At 40.8% G+C, this 26,101-nt stretch overlaps 1 protein-coding gene across 2 annotated transcripts in view; it reads left to right on the top strand.

The window, feature by feature from the left end:
- klf8 (Kruppel-like factor 8) overlaps positions 1–26,101 on the top strand; it is a 69,996-nt gene that overhangs the window by 21,806 nt on the left and 22,089 nt on the right. For both annotated transcript variants that reach the window (XM_042498782.1, XM_042498781.1), the window contains exon 2: positions 14,042–14,365. In XM_042498782.1, coding sequence (XP_042354716.1) covers positions 14,042–14,365 — 324 coding nt within the window. The remainder of the gene's footprint in view (positions 1–14,041; positions 14,366–26,101) is intronic.

Below are 26,101 nucleotides of genomic sequence, written 5' to 3'. Positions count from 1 at the left end.
TTCTAAAAAATATTGTGCCTATTTTGCATTGACAAATGGACTCGACAACACCTAAGCGCAGAATGTGCAAGTGAGGAAAAACACAGGCAAGGAGAACCGTCAATATGTTGTTGTAGTGATGACAAAGAGAACAAAAACAGGAAAGTGCTAAAAGCATTTGCATTCAAGGGGCCACGCAAAATGAAAAGGACGAGAAAGAAAACGAAATTAACACAAAATGTTTGTGTGTGTTTGAGCAGAATGACTCATCACAATGTTCCTCAGCCTGTGTTTGTTTTTGGCAGCACGAATGAAAGAAATTCAATGTTTCTTCACAGCACTTACATTTACACACAAGGCCAAACTTCCCTCCATCAAACTTCTCTCCATCTCACTACTCCAACTTTTCATCACCTTTTCTCTGTCTGTGTCACTCTCTCTGCGTGTATTTTTTCATGTCCTCTGCAGACGGATATTGTGCAACAATCGTGACATTTGACCTTTGACCCTCTGACTGGTTGGTCATTGTTGACTTGTCCCTCCTGTTGTTGTCCGAGCCTGACAGGCAGCCGTCAGCTGTTGTTTTGACTTTCTTTGCGCTTCGATCCAACTCAGAGGTTAGATAACGTGTGTGTTTATGTGTGTGTGTGTGTGTGTGTGTGTGTGGGAGTGTGAGAGGGTCATGCCAGTTGCCATCCTTAAATTTCAGGAAATTTGTGAAACATTTGTGACGTGGATGGTGCAGGACAGGGCTTTGTGTTGTCCTGAAAAACCCTTCACACAGCAGTTCTGGTGTTTTCATCATTTCAATTAAGTAGAAAGACAACACGCTACTCTGTAGATTTAGAAATATAAAAAAACAGTTTTTCAACACCTTTTTTAATAATATGAAAAAAATGCTAAAAGAAAAGCTGTTCTGGACAAATTAAATGTTGGAGGGTTTTAATTTCAGTGTAAATGATGATGCTCATCTTTATTATAGGTCAATTATATCAATTATTTAATATTTATTCAATTATTTGATGATCAATTATAAGTTATATCAGATGTCATGTTATTGTGTATATTCATACTTGACTTTGTAGTGTTTTTATTGTAATTTCTTCTTCCACTTACTGTACGTTTACTATGAAATACTCAATTCTGTTTTTGGAAAGGCAAGCATCAACCACTCTGCTGTTATCGCTCTATGTAAGAGTTGTATGCCTCCACCTACTGTAAAGGTGTGATACTTTTGTTTAACAAAAACAAAACAAAAAATGTTTAAGTGTTTGTTTTTCTGATAAGTTTGGTTTTTCTGAGTTATTTAATTCTACAAAAAGGGGATTTTCCGGCATGACTGACAGCTGTGTGTGCCCATCTGTGTGCTCGTGTTTAGTGGGAATGTTGCCGCTTGTCGGATGGGTGTTTTGGCAGAAACTTCTCCACTGTGGCGATCGCTACTGCGCTGAGTCTAGCTCCGAATGACGGCAGCGGAGCAAGGTGGCAGCGACCGTATCCTTAATATTTAGGCTTCATATACTTCACTAAGAGGGGATGTGTAGTCCACCTACAGTATACATACAATCTATGGTTTGTATTCATGTTCAAACGGTTACAATCAGGATGCCACATCGGCCCTTTTGCGATGAAAAGTAATGATTAGTTGCAGCCCCACTTCTGTCGTCTCTGCTCTTGTTAACTGTAACTCCTCATCTTGCCACGATGACAGTTTTATCAAGATCACTGAGTGTCCATGGTGACCGGGGCTCACAGACACTCAGCACGTCTTGCCTTTCAATGTATGTGTGTGTGTGTGTGTATGGAGGGGTGGGGGACTGAAAGAGTCCACATCTCTGGTTTCTCCCCCAGCCCTGTGTAAGGGCCAGGCTCCTCTTTTAGGAGGAGCCTGGCCCTTTAAGAGGCGGTGGTCTCTCCTCAGCTTAAGGAGGGGTGGAGGGAGTGAAACTGTCAGGGAGTGGTCAGGTGAAGAGGAGATAAGTTTGTCTTCTCTGTCACAGTGCAAAGATGTGTTCTCTCTGTGTTTACTGTATCTGATGATGTAATGTTACAACATGGAAAATGACATTGGGCAGTAAAGAGTTGTGAGAGGTTTATAAGAAACAACAAAACAAGACTCGGAAAAAAATGCTTAAAAATGTATAGTAATTCTGTTACATAATTTTAAATATGTTGTTATGATAATTATAGTTTTTTTTACAATGCATTTTTCCCTCGCTTTAAAAATAATATTCTGAATGTACTTATTTCTTGCCATTTGTTGAACATTTCTTTCAGAGTTACTCATTGCCTTTTCCCCCTTGAAAAAAAAAATTGCACCAATTTGCTTAGAGTTCAAAGGTTTAAATTCTTGTGAAAAGCATCTGAAAGCAGCAAAACAAGTGATGTCGCCCCAGGTTTCAGTGGGTTAAAGAAGGAGGGGGAGGAAGAAGACTTCTAAGGTCACAGTTGTGTGAGACGGGGAGATTTTGTTTTTCATTTTTTACACAGACTTGACTTTGGTTTTTAGTTTTCTCTGCAACGGTCACTGCTATTTCATCTAGATCTGTTTTCTCTTTACCTCCCCTCTCCTCCCAGCTCCTTTTTAACTCTGTTTTCTTACTCGATGCTGTCGTTCTCTCCTCTCCCACAGTCAGGGACAATATAGAGATGGCACTGCTTGGTACATCAAGCCTCGGGCAACAGCAACATGGCGGCCAGTTGCATGCAACAGTCACACAAGAGATAAATTTAAGACTGAGAATGAATGAATGCAAAAGCAGCCTCTGATATTTCTCAATATTTTCATGTTAAACAATAGATTTTTGGTGGCATGGACCTTTAGCACTCCAAACATTCAGCTGCCCATGTCATCTCTGGGACTTATTAGCCAAGCCCTACCCTTACACACGCGCACGCGCGCACACACGCACACACACACACACACACACACAGCAATAGAGTATAAGGGAGGTCATGAGGTGGAAAAAAATGAGAGAGGGGAGTGTGTGTATTCGTGCATGTGTAAATTTGTCTGTAAAGGAAGTGCAGGCCAAAAGCTTCTGACCCTAATCGCTCTCACACCATATGTATTCATACACACACACACACACACACGCTGACATTGACTTCTGCTTCATTTTGCTTCGAAGCCTCCTTCTCTAACAGGGGGTCCTCTTGCTTCTCGGGCTGAGGCTGTAAGGGGAGGGGCGTGTGTGTGTTTTTGTGACTGATATGGACTCCAGTTACAGGAGTTGTGCAATGTTTGGACCCTCAAGTGGAAACCAATGGGAACTGACCTCCCTGCCCTCTCCCAACGTATCTGCTCCACCCTCTCTCCTCTTCTCTCTTGGCCCTGTATTTCATTACCAGCCGAGGCAGGGCTGATGTTGTTTTCACCTTGTGAATCTGTGTGTGTGTGTCATCATGGCAAAATGTGATCCTGGTGATATCTACTCGAGTGGAAACTATCTCTGAAGGGGTTTTGAGTACAGTGCAGGGTGTTTATGTAGCCTTTTTTAAACAGAGATCAGCTATGAAGTCCCTTCATTACACTGCCGTTACTTTATTTATACAGAACCAAACAATTATGGAATAATGCTGCCCCACTGTGTGTGTGTGTGTGTGTGTGTGTGTGTATGGTTTTTTGATAGCAGGCCGGCATCTGGAGTAAAAGGTGTGATAGGCTTGACTGTGAGGCACAACACTGTTGGCCTCTAGTTTGACGCCTAACATACACCTCAGCAGTGATTTGTTTCTAAACTATAATAATGGCATAACATAGCGATAATAGTCATTTACCGTCTCAAGGCGAGTTTCAATTAACCCTCAAATTAGGCAAATCAAAACTGCAAGCATAAAATATGCCTAATGGAAACACATCAAGTTTTAAACTGTGGACCATCACTTCACAAAATACCTCAAACGTGGTCGCTTCCACGTATAAGAGGCTTGTCTTTTCATTATTGCTCGCACAACACGCCTACGTTGCCTTCGATTGGAAATAATGACGGCTAGTGCGGTGACTGCAATAGAAATAAACCTGCTAATGTTTTGAACACCCATCGCCATGCTTCCTGGAATGTTAATGCAGGAGAAGTGACATAACATCATTCAAAGGAAATGCAGTCATCTCGCCATTGTGTTGATGGATATTTTGAAAATAAGCCCTAAGTTTTGCACAAATCTGTAATGGAAACCAGCCTACTGTTATATGGTGGCCCAGCTTGCCCTTTGCTCAGAGAGTAAGGAGCTTCTGGACCTCATCATCTCCGCCATTTTGCAGACATTTTCAGCTGCTGTTCTTCTTCTTTGAGTTAGCTGCTTGCTGCTATTAGCCGCTTTTTAAAAATCCACATCTGAAACCCGTCCTGCTGCACAAAATGTTTTAGTGTATCTAGAGGTTCTTTCAGGTAACACTGAGTTTCTGCTGCCTCTGGTACAAACGCGATGGCAGCGGAGGATGATGGCAAAGGCAACGGCTTCTACTCTCTGTATTAAAAGAAGAAAATGTCCAAGAACGACTAAAAATCACAATGAGCCATATCAGTATATCATTTTTGTGCCATTTATGTGTGCTGAAAGCCAAAGACGCTGAAGCCCCGAGCCTTTCATCTGGAACTAATGAGATGCCATCTTGGAACATCACCACCAAGGTTTTAACACCCGCTGGAGCAGCAGATTAAACTTCTCCAAAACCACAGGACAGACTTGGGAACCCTTTTAATGCTCCCATTATTGGTCAATCTGTAACCAACCTGTAGCACCATGTCTTCGGCCCTTTATTTCCCTGGCTGCTGAAATGTGTCCTAATAATCTTGAAGACGCCATAAAATCTATAAAGATGCGTAAACTCCCACTGTGACTGAACCCGAGCTTTGACCGCTTTTGCAATCACTGCACTGACAAATTACTGTTTTATATCTGAATGCTATCGACAGCGTGTCGGGAGGATGTTAGACGCCGCTATGAACTGAGATTGAACCCACAGTGGTATGAGCAGGCGGCCATTATGGGGGGAAAAACCTTCCGCCTTACTTTTTATTTCGGTTATTTCTCTTCCTCTTCTCATGCTGATTAGACTCACAGTTACATCAAATGACAGTGAAGCCGCTGCTGCATAGTTAAATAACAATACTGTTAAAGGAAACTCGGAGTTGAACAGACAGAAACAGAAAAGTGGAGCCAAACGGAGCCAAGTTATCTTCATCTGCACTTCTGATGAAAAGGACTGAATGGTGTGTGTGTGTGCTTGTGTGCCTTCTTCAATGGGGTTTTTCGAAACTGCTTTGGGAAATTGCTGCGTGTGCATTCATGGGTGTGGGCATAACCAGACGTGAACGGTGTACGTGTACATGTGCATTTGTGTGTGTTTGTGGACCCTGTGGGGGCACGGACATAGTGCGGCTGACTGGGGCAATCCCCCTCCCCCCGCCCAAAATACACACACACACACACACACGGCCGGGGGTGTTGGAGAGAGGCAGCAGTGACAGAGAGGAGAGCACTGACCCAGATAGTGTCTCTGTCCCACCCTCTCTCTCACACACACTGTAAAAAGTAGTCACAGCAAGTGTATTTTAGTTCTCAGTGAGTCTTTGTGTGATAGCGTATTTACAGCGCCTGTTTCTGCTTTTGAAATGTCAATCATACATTAACAGAGTCTAAGAGTATGTCTGTAGCAAGTTGGTTAAATTAAAAAAAAAAAATTAAAAAATAATAATTCTGTCAGGTTCAGTCCTGTGACACTTTTCTCACCGAAAAACAGAACAGACTTTTTAACGTTAAAATTGGGTTGATGATATTTTGCAATATCAAACGACGTTAGAATTTCACATTGTGAAGAAGTTGGATTTTGATAACCAACGAAATATCAGCATCATCTGTCGTTAGTATTTCATTTCAAATTGACATAGGATTTGGACGTTGTCTGGACATTGAAGTTTTGTTCACTGGACTTCATATTCAACCATACATCAACATCTAACAATGTTTGTGGCCAGCTGATCATTAGAAGACATTGTGTTTATAAAATAGCCTGATGATTTTGGTATTCGTAAGCTGCTGTGTAATGACTATTTAATACTTGTTTCATTGTCATTGAACTGAAAAACGTAAAAAAAAACACAGCACAGATGACAGAACCAAGGTTTAACGGGCTGAATAACTGGACTGTGTCTCTCTGTGTCTGCTGATCGATTATCATTCCCAAGAGGTGAAGGCAAGTGAGACATGAGGACTTTAAAAACCCACGTTGCAAGCAAAACAAATGTCACCAGATCTGTCTTCCAACAGGATGCAAAAATGATCTTAGCAACATCATTTCAGGCTAGATGATGATATGCAATTCTTTGTCATTTCATGTTCTTGATTTGGTAGAGATAGACATTCGATTATGTGGATAATTTTTAAAACAAACAAACAAAAAACAGCAAAAAAAAAAAAGAAAAGGTCATCTACTTCTGAGAATGGAGGTGCTCCCTCTAAAGATTATCCTTCAAAACATCATTGTAAAGCAGAATCCGAATTTCTGTTGCTTCCTGCTGTCTGTGCAATCATGTAATTGTGTTTTTACATATCTGATCATATGATACACTGTTTATCAGAGTGTAAAAACTATATTAAAACACAAAACAAATCTTAACAGAGAGAGCCACCAGTGAGAGGAAGAGACGATCACGCAAGACTTGAGGTTTCGGTTAACCTTTATTTTTATTAGTGTGTTCCTCAGTCTGAACACAAAATGTTTGGGAAGCTGTCATTTTTTGCAGTAAGTTTACTCAGCACCTGTCCCACCAGGTCTCCATCATCTCTGTCTTTTTGGTACTGCCGTCTACTATTACTGTCACACATCAGAAAAATAATCAGAATACTTCTAAATGTTTCTGTTGGATTGCTTTGGTTAGCAGATGATACACTGGACGTGTAAGTTGTTTTAAATGATGTGGCGGCAGGATTTGAGTCCCAGACGAGGTCACAGAGAGCGAATGACAAACCCTCCTCAGAAACCTGACGAGACGTGACTCCTCTCTTTAGCTCCCTCAGCTCAGCAGTAACAGACTGGTTGTTCTGAGCGGGTGTGAATGTGTGGGACCGTATGAGGATGAAGCAGAGTGTTCAGTTCACGCTCCATCAGCCTTCACAGGTTAAAAATAGATTTTAAAAAATGTCGAGATTGGCCTGTTTGAAGCCCAGAGACAGATCCTCTAGTGGAGGGCTGCAGAACAACTCCACAACAACTCCAGCCACTGAGATTTGGCCTCATTAGCTGAAGTTTCCTTATGCGGATTTTTAGGCCTAATGGTTATTTTCACCACTGATTGATCTTGGCCTATTGATCAATACCAGTGTTTTCACCTTGGGAGTCTGTTTGTGTATTTGTGTGTCATCATGGTGGGATGTGGTTGTGGTAAAATGAGAACTACCATAACAGCAGTTTTGAGTATTTTACCAGGTGCTTATATGTCTGTGGACATATTTTGTCACCATTATAACATCACAACCATGCAAGAGAGGGACCACACTTTGCAGGTGTGTAGCTGAGATAAAAATAAAGGCCTAGTTTGAAGATGGACTTGGTTCAAGAATGGTACCAGAAGTAGGGGAAGAGCCATTTTCCACCCACTTACGCCCCTGGCTGACATTCGTTGCGTTGCAGCTGAAGTAATCACAGAGCAAGAAGATCTCCAGTTTTGTCTTTGGATTCATCATTTAGTCTGTTCAATGTAAAAAAAAATGTCATCATAACCTTTCAAATCCTAAAGATGTTGGATTATTAATGCTATTAAAGAGAGAAAGCAGCAGCTTCTTTGTCGAAGGAGCTAGCAAATGTTTGTCCTTTCGCTGGACAAGGGACGACTACTGAATTTCTCAAAACTGTCTTAAATTAATTAATTCTCTGCAGGACAGATGTACAGGCTCAGTAGTCTGGGTAATAGTCCAAACTACTTTTGTTTAATACAGAAATAAGCCCGATAGTTAAGTATAGTAATCTGCCAGCACATCACTGGATATGTTTCCAAAAGTAGTGTGTGGAGCACGTGCTCCATGATGACTGCTGTCTAAAATTTAGACAAAGCTACATGTGTGGGCTATCCTGAAGGTTTCTCCGAGCATGTTGATTATTATATGGAGTCATTTTATTTCTACGATCTGCTAAGTTTTATCATAGTGAACTGTACAGGAATTTAAGATGTATTTATTCTGCCAAGGCTAAATGAAAATAATTTCTGTATCCACCCAGTGATTTGAAGCTGCTCCAAAATTGAATGGGTTTTTACTCGAACCATGGTAGAGTAAGAACCCATGGTGGTCATGGTGAGCAATTTTTCTGCAGTTTTTTTCTGTAATCCTGCTGACAAACAGTCAAATAAACCAAGACAAAAACATGATGTTCTTGGCTTTGGCAATATAATGCCCACATTGTCCACCAGGGTTTTTTTTTTTTTTTTAGTTACTTCCAGATTGTTTAGTATGAAGACAAATCAATAAACACAATAACTAGCACAAGGACACTTCGTGCTTAAATAATAAAAAAAAAGATTGGAACTAGATAGCCTGCCAAATACATCTACGACAAATTTGCAACTAATGTGGATGCATCTTTGCATTAATGTGCACAGATCTGTGCATCATTTAGAAACACTGGATCTTAGCTTGTTGTAGACTAGCTTTACTGTTCCTCGTTTACACACACGTTGTGACTTGTAAGCAAGTCAGTCACCATGACTGTTGGCACATTTATTGCTCATTTGATTATGTTATCCTTCAGCTGAATTGGGTCATAGAAAGGTTTGCTGTTTCCTCGACTCAGCTGTGACGCTGTGTCTGTGAAAAGCTCCTATCTCCTTCTGTCCGTCTTTTTCTCAGCCCTTCACATCCCTCTCTACCCCCACCCTGACTTCCTGTGGTGGGATCAGAGGCTGACAGGGTCACACCCACCCCACCCTTTTTTATTCCTGGAACTCCACAGTGGGACCCCTCCTCTGGGGGGGGCACACACACACATACTCATGTCTCTCCTCATTTACACATACACTCACACAACATGTACATATAGACTCAGTCTCTCACTCACTATCACTGCTTGTTAGTGCTGCTTTACACACACACACACACACACACACACACACACGCACGCTGGCCCCTTCACTGTTCTCCTTCCTCTTGACTGCCTTGTCTGCCAGCAGATGTGGATCAAGTCGGATTTGCAAAAGATTCTCAGTATTTGCTTCGTCCTGTTCGTAGTGGTAGAATGGGTGTGGTTTGTATGCTGAAGCACGGCTACAGAAAGTTCAGACGCCTTAAATTTTCAATTTAGCGTGTTTTTACTGTGATTTACTGCTTACGTGGCTCCGACTGAACTCCACCTAGCCGGAGCTCCAGATTAGGTCAAAACAAACGCAAAGGAATTATTTGTAAATCCAATTTGATCCAGGCCTGACTCAAGCACCAAACTCTTACAATCCAAAACCATTTGAGTTGATGTATTCTGGAGTACTAAAACACAGCAAAATATGTAAAAAGTGGCAAAATACCATTTTGCTACAATTGTTGCTTCATATGAACACTAATATTAAAGACTAAATCATGACAAAATCCTGCGGAAAAAATATTTTCCGAATGTCAAACACAAGAAAAGTGGCTGTTGAAAGTGGGTCTTTTCCTTGAAGCCTCTGCTGGAGTTCTGCCCTTCAGCTGTGCCGTCCGCAGCCTTCAGTTCCTCCAAGCAGACAAAAACAAATCCTCCCTTCTCAAGACTGTCTGACACTCACCTAAAAATGTCAACAATGGTGCTTTCACGACTAAAAGAGGGGCTTCCTATCATGTCTGGCTGTTGAGAGCCAGATCTAATTTACTGGGAAATTCTTTATTTGCAGAAATTCCCCCACAAACTTCTTGGATCTCGAGGTGAGAAAACAGTGAAGACAGAATGTGATTTGGCTCAATGAAGTGTGTTAATGTGACCAATAGCAGCCATGAATTGTTTACATTTCCTCTGGTGAATTTACACATTGATGTTACATTAGAGGAAGGTGGCTGATTTCATTCATGAGCGTTTGATTGAGGAGGGAGAGCCATTTTTATTCATGCTAGTTCCACAGAACTGAGTGGGCAGGTTTAACATGAAAAGCAGGGGAGAAGTGGCCAATTACACAGGAAAACAGATGATAATGAGTCCAGCACAGGAGAAGAGTTTGGTAACATCATGTTGTACCAAAGCACCTAAAAACCTAGCTGTAAACAGGATAAAGGACAAAAGACAATATGGGAGAAGTTCATGATGTTTGCTGGAACATATTTGTGGGAATTTGTGGTATAACATTTTTCACTCATGCTTTTAGAATTTGCATATTAATAAATTTGCAATGAGAAGGTTGCATAAGTTCCCGTTCCCTGCACTCTTACATTCTTTCATCATCTTAACTCTACACAGATGTCCCAAAACCCCGAAATGAGTTTGCATTTTAACACTCCTAGTTCCCTCCTCTCAAAGTCAAAGGGGGTTTTTAATGGGGTTTTTTGGTTAGATGCCTGAAATAAGGTCTGTGGTTAACACAAGCTTATTTTCACGATTTGTAATTTGTCATAAAATACGTATTCAAAGTCCCCACTTGTGGATTTCAAAGCTTTAAAGCATCTTAAAAGAGACTAACAATTGGCTAAGAACGTCATCACACTAACCACAGTTTCACAGCCTCAGTAGCTTAGCTTAGCACAATAGCTTTTGCATTTAGGACTCAAAAAAGAGAGATTTTCATTATCGTGCTAAACAGTAATCTTCTGCAATAATCCAAGATCCAGTGGAAAAATCCCATTGGGTTTTTGGGGAGGGGAACCAGGGTGACACTAACACTGAGGTGGCCTATAAACAAACAGTTTTACAACCAATCTTTCAGCTGCAGCATGTTGTGGTCCATTTCCTGCTTCTGTTGGTGTCAAAATCAGATCAAGTTCTTGAGTAAGTGTTGAATGTTGGGGCAAAATGGCAGCTGTGTGAAACCTGAAGTTGCCCTCAGTGTTCTAGCTGACTTGAAATGAAGCTCTTAAAATGAAAGCAGTGTCACATGGCCTGTTTTGGACATTGTTTTTACATTCTTTACAATAGAAACTTAAAATAAAGAATTTAAAAAAGTCAATCACAAGATACTCTGAAATGTGTCATGTTTGGAGTATTTCCGAGCATTGCTGTGTATGGGCCTGTTGGGGGGAAGGTGTGGCATCGAGCTGCCTTTACCTTTGTTTAGAGACACAGAGGGGGCTCTGTCCCATTACAATGGGACTAACTGAGAGACCAGCATGTGTCCTCTGTGTGTGGGAGGGGTGGTGCTTGCAGCCACACCCAGACTGATTGGCTGAAGCCACACCTCGCTGTGGAATCCACTGGAGCTGGGTCACATGTCGGCCTGCAACAGTCTCTGTCTGCAGCTAGAGGCTCAACAAAACCCACTAAACAAAAAACTGATAGAAAACACTCACTATTAGTGTAGGAAAGTCCAGTGATTAGGTCAATTTTTAGCCTGACCTGAATTTTTCTTCATTGCTTCTCTCAGCACTGGATTCAGGATAGGAGAGGAGTTTTGAAACATACAGTAAGTACATTTATTCTTGTACTATACTGAATACAGAACCTTGACCTTTATTGCTTGAAAACTTATTAAGCTATAACACACCTATACTGTCAAAACTTTAAGTAATACACTGGATGCTGTACTTTTATTTTCAGATAACTGCCTACTTTCAGTTGGATAATGTAAATACTTGGTAATTAATTGGGAGTTACTTTGCTTTACTATTAAGTCAATATTTATTCCTAGAGGCATGTGGGTATTCAACAACATTAATCTTTTCAGTAGATTTTGGACTGAACAGTGCATAGCATTATATTTCCCTTGTCAAGCAGTGGGATGTACAGCAGGGTCGCTTCTGCAGACAGGAAGTAGAGACTTGGCGCATTTGAGCGTGAGAAAGTCACTTAACTATCACTTCCTGTTTGCTCACGCAGGATGATATGATCTATAGTATGCCAGATTGGTCAGTGTGATTGTCCTTTACTGTGCGCAGGTTTGACCACACCTTTATTATGAGACCTAGCAAGATATTTTGGCTTGTGTTTAGTCCTGTCAGGTTCACATTTTCGGGATGTAGACTGAAAGAACTGTAGCTCAAATGTGGACGTGCAGATCTGAAAAAGTTTGATTACTTTTAAAAACCACAACTCTAAAAAGTTCCACTTAAACGTCGATTGTAACCGCATTCTCATCAGCAACAGCTAAGAGCAAAGGGGAAGAAAACCTCGGAAGGGAAGTCATCTTTTTTACAACTTCCTTTAGTGTTGGTTCAGCAGTGTTCAAACTGTAGGTCACGACCCAACGGTGGGTCGCAGCAAGGAGCCAAGGGGGACACTGAAAGCTGGATCAGTCAAAATATCGGTTTTCATATCTCACAGTTTAAATTCATTGTCTTATTGCTTTTGTTTTGGGAAATGACAATATGATGAAAGTAATTATGCATCTTTAAAACCACTGGATTAATTGATTAATTTTGTGGTTGATTGACAAAAAAAAATAGCATTTCAAACATCTGACACTTTAGAATAAAAAACATTTTTGTCAAAATTGAGTTATTCATATATTCTTATTATGTGACAACTTGTTAACATTATGTGAGGTGTTTCTTTTAAGTTATATGCAGTATTTGACTTTTAGAAAACAAATGTTTCATATAGCTTTGGACTTTGGAATGGGAGAAGAAGAATGGCAGCTCAGTATCGTAAAACTGATCAGATCACACATACAACCGTATAATTTGAAGGCGGTGAATCGGTGTAAGACATTTTCATTTTCTGAAATGTTTGCTGTGATTCTGCTGCTGCTTTTTCACTCGTTATTCTCTGATTTTAATAATAATTATTTACATTTTAGACAGAGTTCTCATATGCTTGACTGTGTTTTGACAACATTCAACATTACAGAACTTTGGGTTCTTTTGTTAAGTGAAAAAAAATTGTAGATTAAAATAAGTACATTGCTGAAAGAACATTCAGAAAAACGTATATTGTTATCTGCACGGAAACCTATACATTTCAAAAGGTAAGCGGCACTTCACCTCACTGAATGCTCAAGTCGAATTATGCTTGAATTCAGAGGAAACCTTTGTGATTTACATCTTGTTCACTCAACTATTAACAAGGTCTTCCACAGGAGTAATTCTAATTGTCACATCGAGTCGTAGGACGTGTAGATGTCTGAGAAAGGAAGTGGACATGGAGAGAAAATGGAGACAGAAAAGAAGTAGCAGTGTGTGTTGAGTCCCTCTGGCTTGGCACTCCCCACACCTCTCTCTCTCTCTTTCTGTGTGTGTGTGTTGCTCGGCTTCCAGAAAAGGGTGTGTCCGCCTGCCTGCCGCTGAAAGGGAGGGAGGGGTCAGTTCACGGCTACTCCTCCCTGCTCTCTCTCTCTGCCTCTGTTATTTCTCTTTCGCTCTCATTCCCTCACTGGCAGCCTCAGGATTAGGCCTTTGTCTCTCTGCCTCCTCTGTCTCTCTCTTTGCCTTTAATTTTCTATCTTTTTTTCTAAAACTGTGTGTGTGTGTGTGTGTTTACCTCCCTCTCCTGGCTGATTTTTTGTGAGGAGGGGTTTTTCTTTTCCACAGCTATTAGAGCAGAGGTAATGCTTGTAGCCACTCTTCTTTTCCTCCACACTCTATCACGCCATTTCCTGTCTTACTTCCTTTCTTACCTGTCTTCCTCCCCGTATCTGTTCACCTCCTTTTTCACATTTTGCTTCCTCTTCTCTTGCTTCCTTTCTCTCCCCCCGCCCCCTTTACTCCTCATTCCTTCTTCAGATCCTTTGGCCAGTCCCCTCCTTTCACCCTCTCCCCCTGGCCTGGAAGTTTTGGCCTTTTTTTTTTTTTTTTTTTTACATTGTTCTCCCCCTTCCTCCCCCTTGTTTTTCTCTTCCATCCCCCACTTTCATCCTCAACTACCCCCCTTATCACATCCTCCTGAGCCTTCTTCTTCTCCTCCTCTACCTTCTTCTGTTTGTCATGGATCCCTCTCACCTTCTCCTCTTCTCCTCCTCAGTGCCAGTCGACTCCTAAGCAGAAGAAGAGTGCTGTCGGCGCCCAGAAGAAGCAGAGGAGCCCGGCCAAGCAGACCCAACAACCGCCGCCATCATCATCGCCACAACCGGTAGCCAGAGAGGAGGAGGAGAAGGAGAAGGAGGAGGAACCTGCGACCAGGCCTCGGCCGCCGCAGGAGGAAGAGGAGGAGGAAGCAGGGGAAGAGGAGCGAGAGGAAGTGGCGACACAGTCTGTGAAGAAGAAGGAGGAAGAGGAGGAGAAGGAGGGCGAGACAGTCATGCCCTCCATACAGATCAAACCAGAGCCAGAGGAGATGGAGTGCACGGTGAGGAGGGGGAGGCGGGGTGGATGGAGGTGATTGGTTGATTGATAATGAAGAGGGTGGGTGAACAAGCAGAGTGATTGATGGACGGGTTGATGGAATCGGAGTCAGGTGGGTGTGGGAAGGTGCGGCCAACGCCGACTGGCTTTGCTCATGATCAGGCGTGTTTGGTTACGCAAAGTTCACACTGGATTAAAATCAGACTGAGGAGGATTTTGTTGTTTGTGCTTTTCTTGGCATTGGCAACATTTACAAATGAGTTAGTGATTAATTGAGTATTAATTTGTCAAACTTTACAAATCACGTCTCTTCATGTTTCAACTTTAGGGAGTCCAGGTTTTATCATCGCTGTCTCATTTATATCAGAGGCGCGGCCTCCAATTCACACCAGTTTTCAACTACAGTTCTCTTCAGATGAGGCCCAGGCAAACATAACTAATCTCGATCAGTTTTAAAGGAGAGTTCAAGTTGATTATAATCTGGGTCTTATCATTTTTTTCTGTAATAAAAACAGCTGGTTCACCAACTTAGTTGCTGAGATCTGGGCACATGGCAAGATCACTTAAGGCTGTGCGACAAGGCTGAAGAATATAGGCAATACAGAAATACTGCAGTTCCTCTAATGGCCACTTGAGGCTGTCTCCAAGAGCGAGTCAATCCTCATAGAACGCCATGTGAAAAAGTCCAAATTAACAGCAGAGAAAAAAGTTTACAGGCTGGTACTAAAACGGTTTTGGTTTCTATAGCTTATTTTCCCATTCATGACAACTATATAGTAAACTTATATATACGCCACCCCTAAACTCTGTCAGATATTGTCACATCTGGCTCAAAAAATCTAAGAAATCTAAGTGACAGCCAAACTGCCAAACTTGAGACTTCAAACAAAATTCCACAAGACAATTGGTGACATTATTGGTGTCGTCATGGTAGCTGTGTCCATTATTTTTAATACAGTCAATAAGTTAAACACAAGAATCAGGACTGGTCAGACTGTAAACAAGCCTCAGGTGTAGCGAGATGGATTTGGAAGCGAAATAGACATGACTAATGCATTTGTTATCCCAATTGTTTGTTTTAAACTTCCATCAAAGTTGAATTCCTGTGTCAGCTTTGACCCACCATGCTTGCTGTATTTTTGCACACACAGGCATTCTGTGTAAGGAGCGATTATAATCAACATTTTTTATTTCGCTTTTGCCTCTGAATGAAGTGGTTTAGATAAGTTGGCCGAAACTACATGCTTGTTTACAACCTATCTGATTGCCTGACTAAAACTACAAAATGACACTCAAGTTTTTATAAAAAACATAGCCTTAGAATTTAAAATCAAACACACAGAGCTGGGATAAACCCTGGTATGAATTTGGGTTTAGACTATAGACAGGCCATGTGATAACAAATACACATGGAACTGTCTCGGTGGCCATGTGCTGTTTCAGGTACCAGCGAGATGATGAAATATGATACAGCAAGTCCAGTTTGAGTAACAGATTAAAGCGTTTGAGGACTTAACAGATGCTTAAACTCTGTACAGCAGTTTATTATTCATGAGGAAGGATTTTACAACTCTGGAAGGTTAGCACTGCAGCAAAAGTTTTAGAATAATTGTTGTCATGATCACAAAGTAAACAGTAGATACATGGCATTCAAGTTACAAAAAATCTACTGAGGATGTGAACTTATAGTATTCAAAAAATAATGCTGGGTGACACTGCCTTGCATTGCAGCAAAAGTGTTTGAACCCCCACTGTGCAATGCAGAGGACCCATTCAAATGCATAAGGGGCTTTTTTTATGCAGTAATATCTATCGAAAACTGCTCAACCCAGGGCTCCTTGTACCTATTTTTCCACTAAAAATAGTAGCACATGCTAGTGTTTTACATGTTTTACATTAAACATGGGTAAACCTGCTAAAAATAGGCTATAGACTGCTTTCCCATTGCCAGCAGAGCAGAGCGGTGCACATGGCTCTGCAGCAGACAAGTGTGACTTTCTCGGTGTGTGTTTTTTTTTTTTTGTGCGTGACGTTAAACTCCACGGACAGGCTGGAGATCGGGTAAACAGTAGCAGGCAGCAAGGATGGAAGTCTGTGAAAACTTCACTGTGGTTGCGTCTTTTTCTGTATCTTTTACTTATTCAGTCTTTCAAACGTGGTGCAGACCAATTTGGATCGATGTTTTGGCACTGCTTAGGTGGAGATGGATGCTATTCAGTGGCGATGCGTCATTGCATCTCGTGAGTTCAGAGGCTAAAATTAGCACAACCAACCAGGTGTTGTGTTTCCATTAATGCTGAACAGAGCCAAAGGCGATAAATACCCATAACTATTGCAGTCATGTGACCTGAGTGTGAATGCCAGTTTTACACTTTCCCATTGTCTAAAAAAGCCAGTTGTTTGAGAAGTGTTTTTATTGTGCATTTGAAAGAGACTTTGGATACCTGAGGAAGGTCCATGACCGTATCATTGATATTAAACTCTGTGCTGACAATGTGGGATAATTGAGCTTTATGAAAGCATAAAACATTATTGTAGAATTACTCTCCACTCTTTTCAATATCAGAGATACTGATACACGATTGTAGAATACAAGTCGTACATATATTGGACTCTTTACTCCTGTTTAGTCCCTGAATGAAAAGAAAATGCCACGTCTCTTCACCTGCATTACAATGCTCAATATTCAGGGTAAACATGTTAGCGATCACTTTCTGATATCACTTCTTAGTAAATTGTTTGTACAAGGCCTGGTGTAGTTCTGCGGTTTCAGTAGCAATGTGTGTTCTTTGTGAACAACATCTCCCAGGTAGTTATGAAAAGTCAACAGTATGTTTCTGCATAACTCAGAACAATTTCTTAATTGTTCGTCTTGAACTTTACTCCATCCTTCTGTCATATTTTGAGGATTTTTTGCTGAAAAGGTTCATCCAGAGCTAAGAAAGTTGGGATAATTCATCCCACTGACAAAGCAGTGATATCATGTAAGTCACAAACTTAAATTAGCACAATTTTAGTCTTCCTATCCAATGCAGAGGATGTAGAGGAGCGACCGAAGGGGAAGGACCTGAGTGAAATGAAAATTCCATGTAGTGGATCGGTGGGCAGAGCGCAGAAAGAGGGATGAATTGTTGATAGTTCTGTTGATGGAGTGAAGGAAGTGCGGGAGTGCCTGGAGGGGTGGATGATACACAGGAGGGTGAGTTGAACAGAGGGTGATTTGATGATGGTTGTGATGGTCATGAGCCCTTATATGCGTCAGTGTAAATGTAGAAAAGTGGTATAAATATATGATCTCTTCATGCAGTTTGTTTGTGTTTATTCAGCTATGGTGGCTGTCACATCACACGCCAATTACACAACTTTTCTTCTTCCTCCTCTGCTGCTGCTTAATCCAAACAAACCAGAACCATAAGACACATTGCATCCTGTGCCAAAATACCTCATTTTGAGTTTCCATATCAGAAAGAAAAGCTTTCATTAAATCAGTCAATTATTTTCCGGATTGAATAATCTGTGATTTATGTGATTTGTGAAATGTCATAAAATAATGACAAGAGCCTGCCACAGTTTTCCACAGCCCAGGATGATGTCTTCAGACAGCTGCGATAGCCTGTTAGTCAATTTCTGAGAAAAGAAATAGGCAAATGTAACGGATCTTACAAGCTAAATTAAGAGAATGTTTGGGATTCTTGCTCGATAAATGATTAATCCAGTAGATTTTGATGTTTGCACAATGGAAACATTATTCAGTGGGCCTTTTGACAACATGTCCAGCTGTTCTGAGACCAGTAGGAAATCTCTGGAAAGGGAAATTGAATGAGAAACACCCTCATTGTCCTCAGTAAATGTTGCTGCTGGAGAGCCTTTGAGCAAAGTGTTTGACCCACTATAACTATGAATGGTTGAATGGAGCTGTATAAACGTGAAGCAAGGCAGCTCTGAGAAAAGCGCTTTCTCTCTGGATCTATAAAGATCACGATGAGCTTTACTGCTCTGCTGATGTGATGTCAGAACAGTGAAGAAGCACAGGTTGTCCTCACAGTGGTTGGAAACAATTGATAGACTAATGATAAAAAAATGTAGAAAGTCATAAAACACATTTAATGAATATGCTTTTACTCCGTGTTGACATTTGTGGCGCTGTGTTTCAGGCAGCTTTTGTTTGTTCTAATCCTGACTGACTTTCAGGGAGAGTATTGGCAGAATGAGCTTCATGAAACAAATAGTGAGGAGGTCAGAGGTCATTGCAGCACCAAAGCACCCTGACAAGACAATATGTGAATCATTTTAAGGAGAAAAGCTTCACTCGAAAAGAGACTCCCACAGGGGTCACTGTGCATGTCCCCTCATTGCTCAGCAGTTATGTTTTTCAGGAGTAAACCATTTTAACCCAACTGTCTGCCGATAAATTAAGCTAATTAACAGCGCTAAGCTGCATCTTTTTCTTTACGAGTCACACTCCTCCACTTCAGGGAGTGCTCATATTTACTTATTTATTTTTATTGTAGGACTCAGAGGATTTGAGCTGTCCAAATACATTGTGACATAGTGTGCGAACCAAGCCTTTAAATCACGGCTGGACAAGGCCTTTTGTAGGAAACAAAATAATATGAACACTTCATAGCGAAAGACATTAAGTTATTGTCTTTGATGCCAGTTAAGGGCATTTTAATTGAGGTGGTACTGTGTGTAACAGGGGGCTTGGGTTTTGAGCAGCAAACACTTGATTTTCTGCATTATGGTGAATTTGTGTGCACCAATTTGTGCCACTTCTGCATCAATTTATGGTGTTAAAAAAAGTTCTCTGCTACTTTCATGTTTTCATTTGGGGGGGGGAGACAAAGTCACATGCTCTAAATATCAAAGGGAACATGTCCCCTGTCCCCCCCCCCAAAAAAAATCTATGTCCACCATGTATTTGTCAGTGAACACTCTTGTCATTTAATGTGCAGCAGGTGGACCCAACTGCAGGAGATGACAGGCAAAAGGAACTAAAAAGATCATTCTCTAGTAAAAAAAAAAAGGAACTGAGCATCACACACAAACCAAGAATCAAACAGAGACTGAACTCAAAACCACGACTTAAATACAAACTAGACTGACGAGGGGGATGAAGTGCAGGTGGAGAGAGAGGCTCAGGTGAGAGGAATGAGGATGATGAGGCAGAAGAGCAGGCAGGGAGAAACAGGAGCAGGGAAGGACTTACGAGGCTGATGCAGGACAGGTGTGACAGAGAACAGGCAGTCAAAGGCAGGAAGTAACACAAGGCATGACACAGGGGAGATAACCTACAAAATAAATTCAGAAACATATTGACCAGGATGAATACATGAAACAAGAAGGGAAAAACAAAATCAGAAAACCCTAAAAAAAATGACCAAAAGACACCAGAATATTAACAAAAACACAGGATCAAGGCAAGTCTGTTTGGCAGATGATGTCATGATTTTCCAGATTTAACATCAAAATTTGCAGCATTTGCATACTGGGCAATTTTTTAAGCTGTTTTAGTTGTCTTATGTTGCTTTGATCAATGACATCTCAAAGTGTCCAAAAATACCCAGATCTCCAATACTTAAGGTTACATTTATTTGGCAGAATGTGCAACTTACCACAAAAATAAAATAAAATAAAAGGCCCACAAAAGTTTATCTTTATGATGAAAGATATGGGTTTATTTACTTACTAACATAGTTGAAAATCCTGACATTTTCCCTGCTGTAAACAAACATTGAACAGTACCAGAAAAAAAATCCCAAGTAAACTGTAGCTGATATTTTAGGTTTGTTCTGAATTAAAAGACCCTGTCAATCAGTTTGATAATCATTGTATTTAAATTTTAGCTCCATTGCTTCCTTTTTTATTGCGTATTATACCTTGTGGAATTTAAATTCTCTATCATTAGATGTTTCAATTATTTGGTTTACCTCTTGTCTTTCAGAAGGCCTCATTATGCTCTTAAAACTGTACTTTGTGATGCATGGTTACTTGGCCAGCCTCATGGTTATTAGTAGAGGCTAAACTACTACCCATAGCTCATTCTTACAAGTGTTTATCTGCTGGCTGGTTGCTGTTTTTCATTGTGATTAAAGACAATGATTATTGGTGGCTAGACTCTCTGAATGCAAATTAAATATAATCAAAAGCAATAAAAACTTTGGGAGTGTTTGTATGTTGCCCTGGCTGAGCTGGCAGCGCAGGCGTGTTGCTACACCTTTGGCATTTCTCGCTTTCGTGTTAAACTGATAGGTAGGTCCATGCACCCTGTTATAATCGGAGACAGGCGAGGGTATAGAATAAAGGGCATGAGCAGTAATGATTAGGCGAGGCCCGTTGGGAGTCACAGGCATGTTATGGCAGCCATTAAGCCAGCCTACATACTGAGGAAGGAGGGAAGGGTGTTGCCAGCTGGATGGGGTGGAGAATGGATGAAGTATGAAGAGACGAAGCTGTGGGAAGGGTTAAGAAAAGCAGAGAGGGAAGAGAAGATAGGACGAGAAAAAGAAACAGTTTGGCTGCGAGGAGACAGATGAGGAAAGAGTGCAGATGGAGAGATCGAAGGGAAGGTGGAGAAAGAGGTGTAGAGGGTGTGGGCAGGCAGATAAGGAAAGGCTGCACGGCAGGATTATGACTGCCATTTTTTCTGCCCTCCTCTGTGTTGCCTTCAGTGTTGTTTTTTTCCTTTTGTTGTCCATAATGTTGTCCCCAGTTGGCTTTACACAGCCAGCAAGGAGATGCAAACGAAGGATAGCTGCTCCCATCAGTTTTCTTTGGGTCTTTTTAGTGAAACTGCAATGCAAGTGGTGAGATGTTTGTTGGCTGTGGCCAAAAAACAGCTCAAAAAAGTCAACAGAGTATATTAGGTTTTTGGGATATTGGCACGCAGATCAAAATCAAAACCTGTTGATTATTTCATCCTATGCTCCATGCCATATGCTTTAGAATACACTTTGCCTCGCATTATCACAAAGTACCTCTTTTACATTTTTATAGTTTAAACAGTTATTTTTACAATGTAATTTAAATTGTGAGTGATTCAGTAAATGAACCATAAAATTAAGAATTAATCCAATATATTGAATCAAGTTTTGCTTTGGTCCAGATCTTGGGATCAGCCAATTCCACTGAGTTTACTGATTTATCTCGCATTGTGACATGAAACAGCGGTTTCTGGGTCTCAATAAAAAATGACCCATGAGCACCACAGGGGAGCTAACTAAGGAGTAATAACAACAATTGCAAGCGCTGTGGTACATGCTGCCATCTAAGCTGTTTTAAATTGACATCTCTTCCCATTATTGTTAGACTGTTTTTACTTTGCTCTGCTCTTTAAGCCAATGTTTGATGGAGGGCTTTGCATTAGTGTGACATTATATTTAGGCTGATTTGTTGGCATTTAGTGATTGGTTAGAGTGTATCGAATCCCCCTCCGCCACAAAAATCAGTTGGAGTAGACTCAATGTCAAACTTATGATGGAAACTCAAATTCTGATTGATTTTAGGCAAAACCAAGATTTAAACTTTTTTTAGAGGAGTATTTCAGCTATATTCATCCACTTGAGAAATTCATCTCTTCATCCACTGCCTCCAGTCACAGCACAACTAGTCCTCAGAAGTACAAGTCCTGTGGCCACTGGAAAACTTTGTGACTTAAAAGTTACACATATTTTGATTCTGCCATTTCACATTTCATGATTTCCCTTTCTCGAATCTGCTTATAATGATGGAATTTTGAGCGGAGGTTTTAACCCTTGAACTCACCAACAGTAATGACAGCAGTAAAACTGGACCCACAATCCTAAAAAACCCTCAATCCATAGTTCAGCAGAGCACAGAGAGTGCAGACTTCGATTTGCCTCTGTGATGGTATGTGGGATAGGCAGGATTGGCTCCATTAGCAGGGAGTGGTAGTTTTGGGAGGGGAGATGAGGGGTACAGTTAAAAGTGAAGTCACATGCAGGACAGAAAACTGGCTGTTCATCACCCTCAGCAAAGCATCTGTGCCCTGTAATGTGGGTTTAAGTCAAAATTGAGCAACATCATGTAAAAATTGTGCTCCCAGGTAACATGTTCAGGTCAAGTTTACAGTGTCCCCATTCCTCATTTAGGTTGGGTTTCTGTGGGTGTTGGTCAGGCTTGAGGTTAGGCTTAGCCTCAAAGACATGAATATGTGTGCAGAGTTGTCAAAGGGGAACTGTGTCTGGATATAAGAGTCTTAAGAAATAATTGAATTGTAAATGAAAAGTTTGTAGCTGTGAAATGAGCCCTCGGTGTCACCTCTGCAGAGGCTGATAAATTAAATGCACTTCACCCGCTAAGACTCATTTAGCAGATGAAAGAAGATCATACTCAGTTATACTGTTAGTGCCATATTCATGTGCAGGTTGAGATTTCACTTCAAGTGATTGTCCTTGCAGTTCCAATTTATTCTTTTTCTGGTTGTGCTAGGTGGCATTTTTCTGTTCTGATTCCCTCCTTTTTCATCCAGCATTAGGCCAGTCAATGATCCAGGAAAGAGAGATTGTGATACTGCTGTTTGTCAGCCGATTGGCAGCGATAAAGCTATTGTTTTGATTTTGACTTTCCAGTGTTGTCTCTGCACATTTGACTGACTTAACAAGCAACAAATTTAAAAACCTAAAGTGATATATTAGTTGGTCAGTTGTTACTTCTTTCTTCTTTCTGTTTTGGATTTACTGCACCTTGATATGTCCTAAGCTCTTTTTTAAACAAATACACAGGTCAAAGTTGCCTCGTACCTGCACAGACTCGTGCTAAAGTTCATGATACACTGCCTGCTGAGTCACCATTTACAACAGACCTATTCCATGTGCATAGCCTACCTGCTTTTCTCATTAGGATATAAATCTACTCTTACCAATGACACCAGTTATACCAAGAAGCCAATTCCACTTTGACATTTGTATTTCAGTACAAACCAATAGAAACTGTACGGTTTTGTGTTCCAGTTATAAAAAGTGACTTTAAATAACTTTGTGTCACTCAGCAACTACAAACCTGTGCATACCATTATGATGTGTCATACAGTAAAATTACTATTATGCAGATGACACCAACTTTTACCTAGCTCTTTCAGCAAGTACAGTCCCATAAATTCTCCCCACAATTGCTTTTTTCACTTGTTTTAGTAGCACAGTTGTCTTGACAACTTTAGAAAAATACTAAAATGCCTATATTGAAATTGGACACTGAAAAGGCTACAGTGTCATTTTTTCTTGTATTTGTTGCCTTGGATTACAAGTAATTGCAAGTCTCTCTCCTAAGCAATTTGAAATGCAGATGCACCTCATTATCTGTTCTGTCCTCTATTGTTAATATTAACACATATTATATACAGCTTCTGGTGTCTCTAAAGTGGTCCTAGTTAGTTTTTGTCATTTTTGGCAATCTTGTGTCTAAAAATCCCTTTAAAATTCAAACGTTTGATAGAACAGGCTGAAATACTGCTTTGAAGTTTATTTGCCATGTTTCCATTGAGTTCGGGTATTAATTTTTATTGATCTCCTCAGTTGATCATTTATTTAGCTGAACACAACAGAAGTGACTGCCAGATGACGTACAAAAAGCGAGGGTGTGAGGGAAGTGGTGGGTGTTGAAACTGACCTATAATTCGACCCCACAGGAGCCAAACACCTGCTGTTAGAAAATAAACTCCTGATTTAAAACCATCTAATATTTCAGAGAAAAAGCAGAATTATGTCAGCATGTTCTCATGAGGCTGTGAGGGGATGGCGAGGTGGGGGAGGGGTCTGGTACAGCCCAATGTGTGTGTGTAGTGGCATGGTGTGGTTTGGGTTAGTGAAGGGTGGGGGCTGGGTGGAGTACTATTGCGTAAGGCATCATTAAGCAGAGGGTGTGTGTGTTGCTGCGTGTGTGTGTTGACCACACCTCTGTGGCTGCCTCGAACAGAGGGGAGTAGAGTTTCCTGTCCAAAGATAAAGTCTCCAGGAGGCAGGTCCTCCTGCTATTCGCTCCACTGGGAGCCTATAAACACTTAACACTTCACATCCTACTTAATCTGTTGCTTTAACTCAAATTCACTATTATGCTTATACTCTGACTTGTTTGCATCATCATTGTTGACGCACCATGACATACTTAAGGAAATATGCAAAGTAACCATCGAGATGAACGCTGGTTTAACCTGTAAAAGTTGCTCAATCCCCATCAAGATATGTGAAGCCTACATTTAGAAATAAAGTCACTCCATAAGGCCCACAACCACTGATTATTTTCATCATTTATCTGCCTATTATTTCCCAGTTAGATTATTTTGCTTTTAATCCACTGAACGATAAACAAGCTAATTGCATTGTATAAGAGGAATCCACAGGGTAAAGTCTGGCAACTTTTGAATAGCTTCCCCAAGGTCTGCCCTGCATACCCCAAAAATTCCAAATAGTGGTTTTCTCAGACGACACTTTTACTAAAAGTTTTGTGAGTCCGACTTGCTGTCATTTAACCTGCAGTCCAGCACTACAGGAACCAGGACAGTTGGACCACATGTGACAGACTTACACATTTGTTAGAAAGATGCAAAAGTCAAACTGTAATACTCTGAAACTGACCAAGATGACCCCCAAAGGTCCAGTCCCAAATTAACCAAAGGAAACTACTACGTCACAAATCTACAATGGGCTTGGCAGATCACCTATAAAGTGTAAGTAATAGTTAAGATATCTTGAAAAGTATCCATTTTCTACCTGTTATGGCAAATCTGCATGCAAACAAAGATGCTAACTGCCATGTTTTTTTAGGTGGATTGTCTCCTATTTACCACATCCATTAAAATTTCGATTAGTCATGGATATTTATCATTGATCATTAAATACCTTACAACTGGTGTTTAGGAAAGTCCCAGCTTTCCCAGTGTGCCTTCTTTACAATTTATCCTCATACATCTGAGATGTAATGTGAGACATGGACTGCAACGACATCTCCTAAAAGGACGTCTGTGTTGCAGTATATACATCAGTGGTTGCAGCCGGTGGGAAAATATGATAGACACTTTATGTGTCCCCATTGGGAAGTTGGTTTGCAGCAAAAATCATATTTCCATATATCGACATAACAAAAGTGAACGCAAAAGTAAACATACTATACACTTACATTGAACCTTAAGTAGGAAATTAATGAGACAGGACAGAGGAAGACGTTTTACCAGACCAACTGCACATGCTTCTTATTATTTGTGCATGTTTAGAAATGGCTTTTGGGATAAAGGACAGTTTGGATACTGTGGCGTGCACGGGCTATGCCAAATTTTCGGTTGGCTGACAATCATATATCAGTAGTTTTGGATCGAGAAAAAACTCAGATTTCACGATTGGGCTTGTCTGGTACCTTGATACTATTTAAAGGATACCAAAATTGGCCACTGAGCAGCATGAGGTAAAACGCCTTGCTCAAGAGCAGTTTGGCAGATGGTTGTATTTTTAGAGGAAGACATGTGGTGATGAAAGAAAGAGGATGTTGTGCTCATACTAGTTAACTAGTTTCGGCAGGAGTTCAAAGGTCATTTTGTGGCCTTGTTATGTCTTTCCGAGAAAAGTTAGCAGACTCCCTCTTTATTCAGCATCTGTTTTTACACACACACACACACACACACACACACACACACACACACACACACACACACAGTCGATCTCATCTCATTTCTATCTCCCGCCATTGTTCTTCTTCTACTTTCTCTTTCAAACTCTCACTCTCGACTCTC

The sequence above is a fragment of the Plectropomus leopardus genome, chromosome 13 (assembly GCF_008729295.1).
Source record: "Plectropomus leopardus isolate mb chromosome 13, YSFRI_Pleo_2.0, whole genome shotgun sequence".
Classification (NCBI taxonomy): Eukaryota; Metazoa; Chordata; class Actinopteri; order Perciformes; family Serranidae; genus Plectropomus; species Plectropomus leopardus.
The sequence above is the reverse complement of the archived record's forward strand: the minus strand, read 5'-3'. Positions and strand labels throughout refer to the sequence as shown.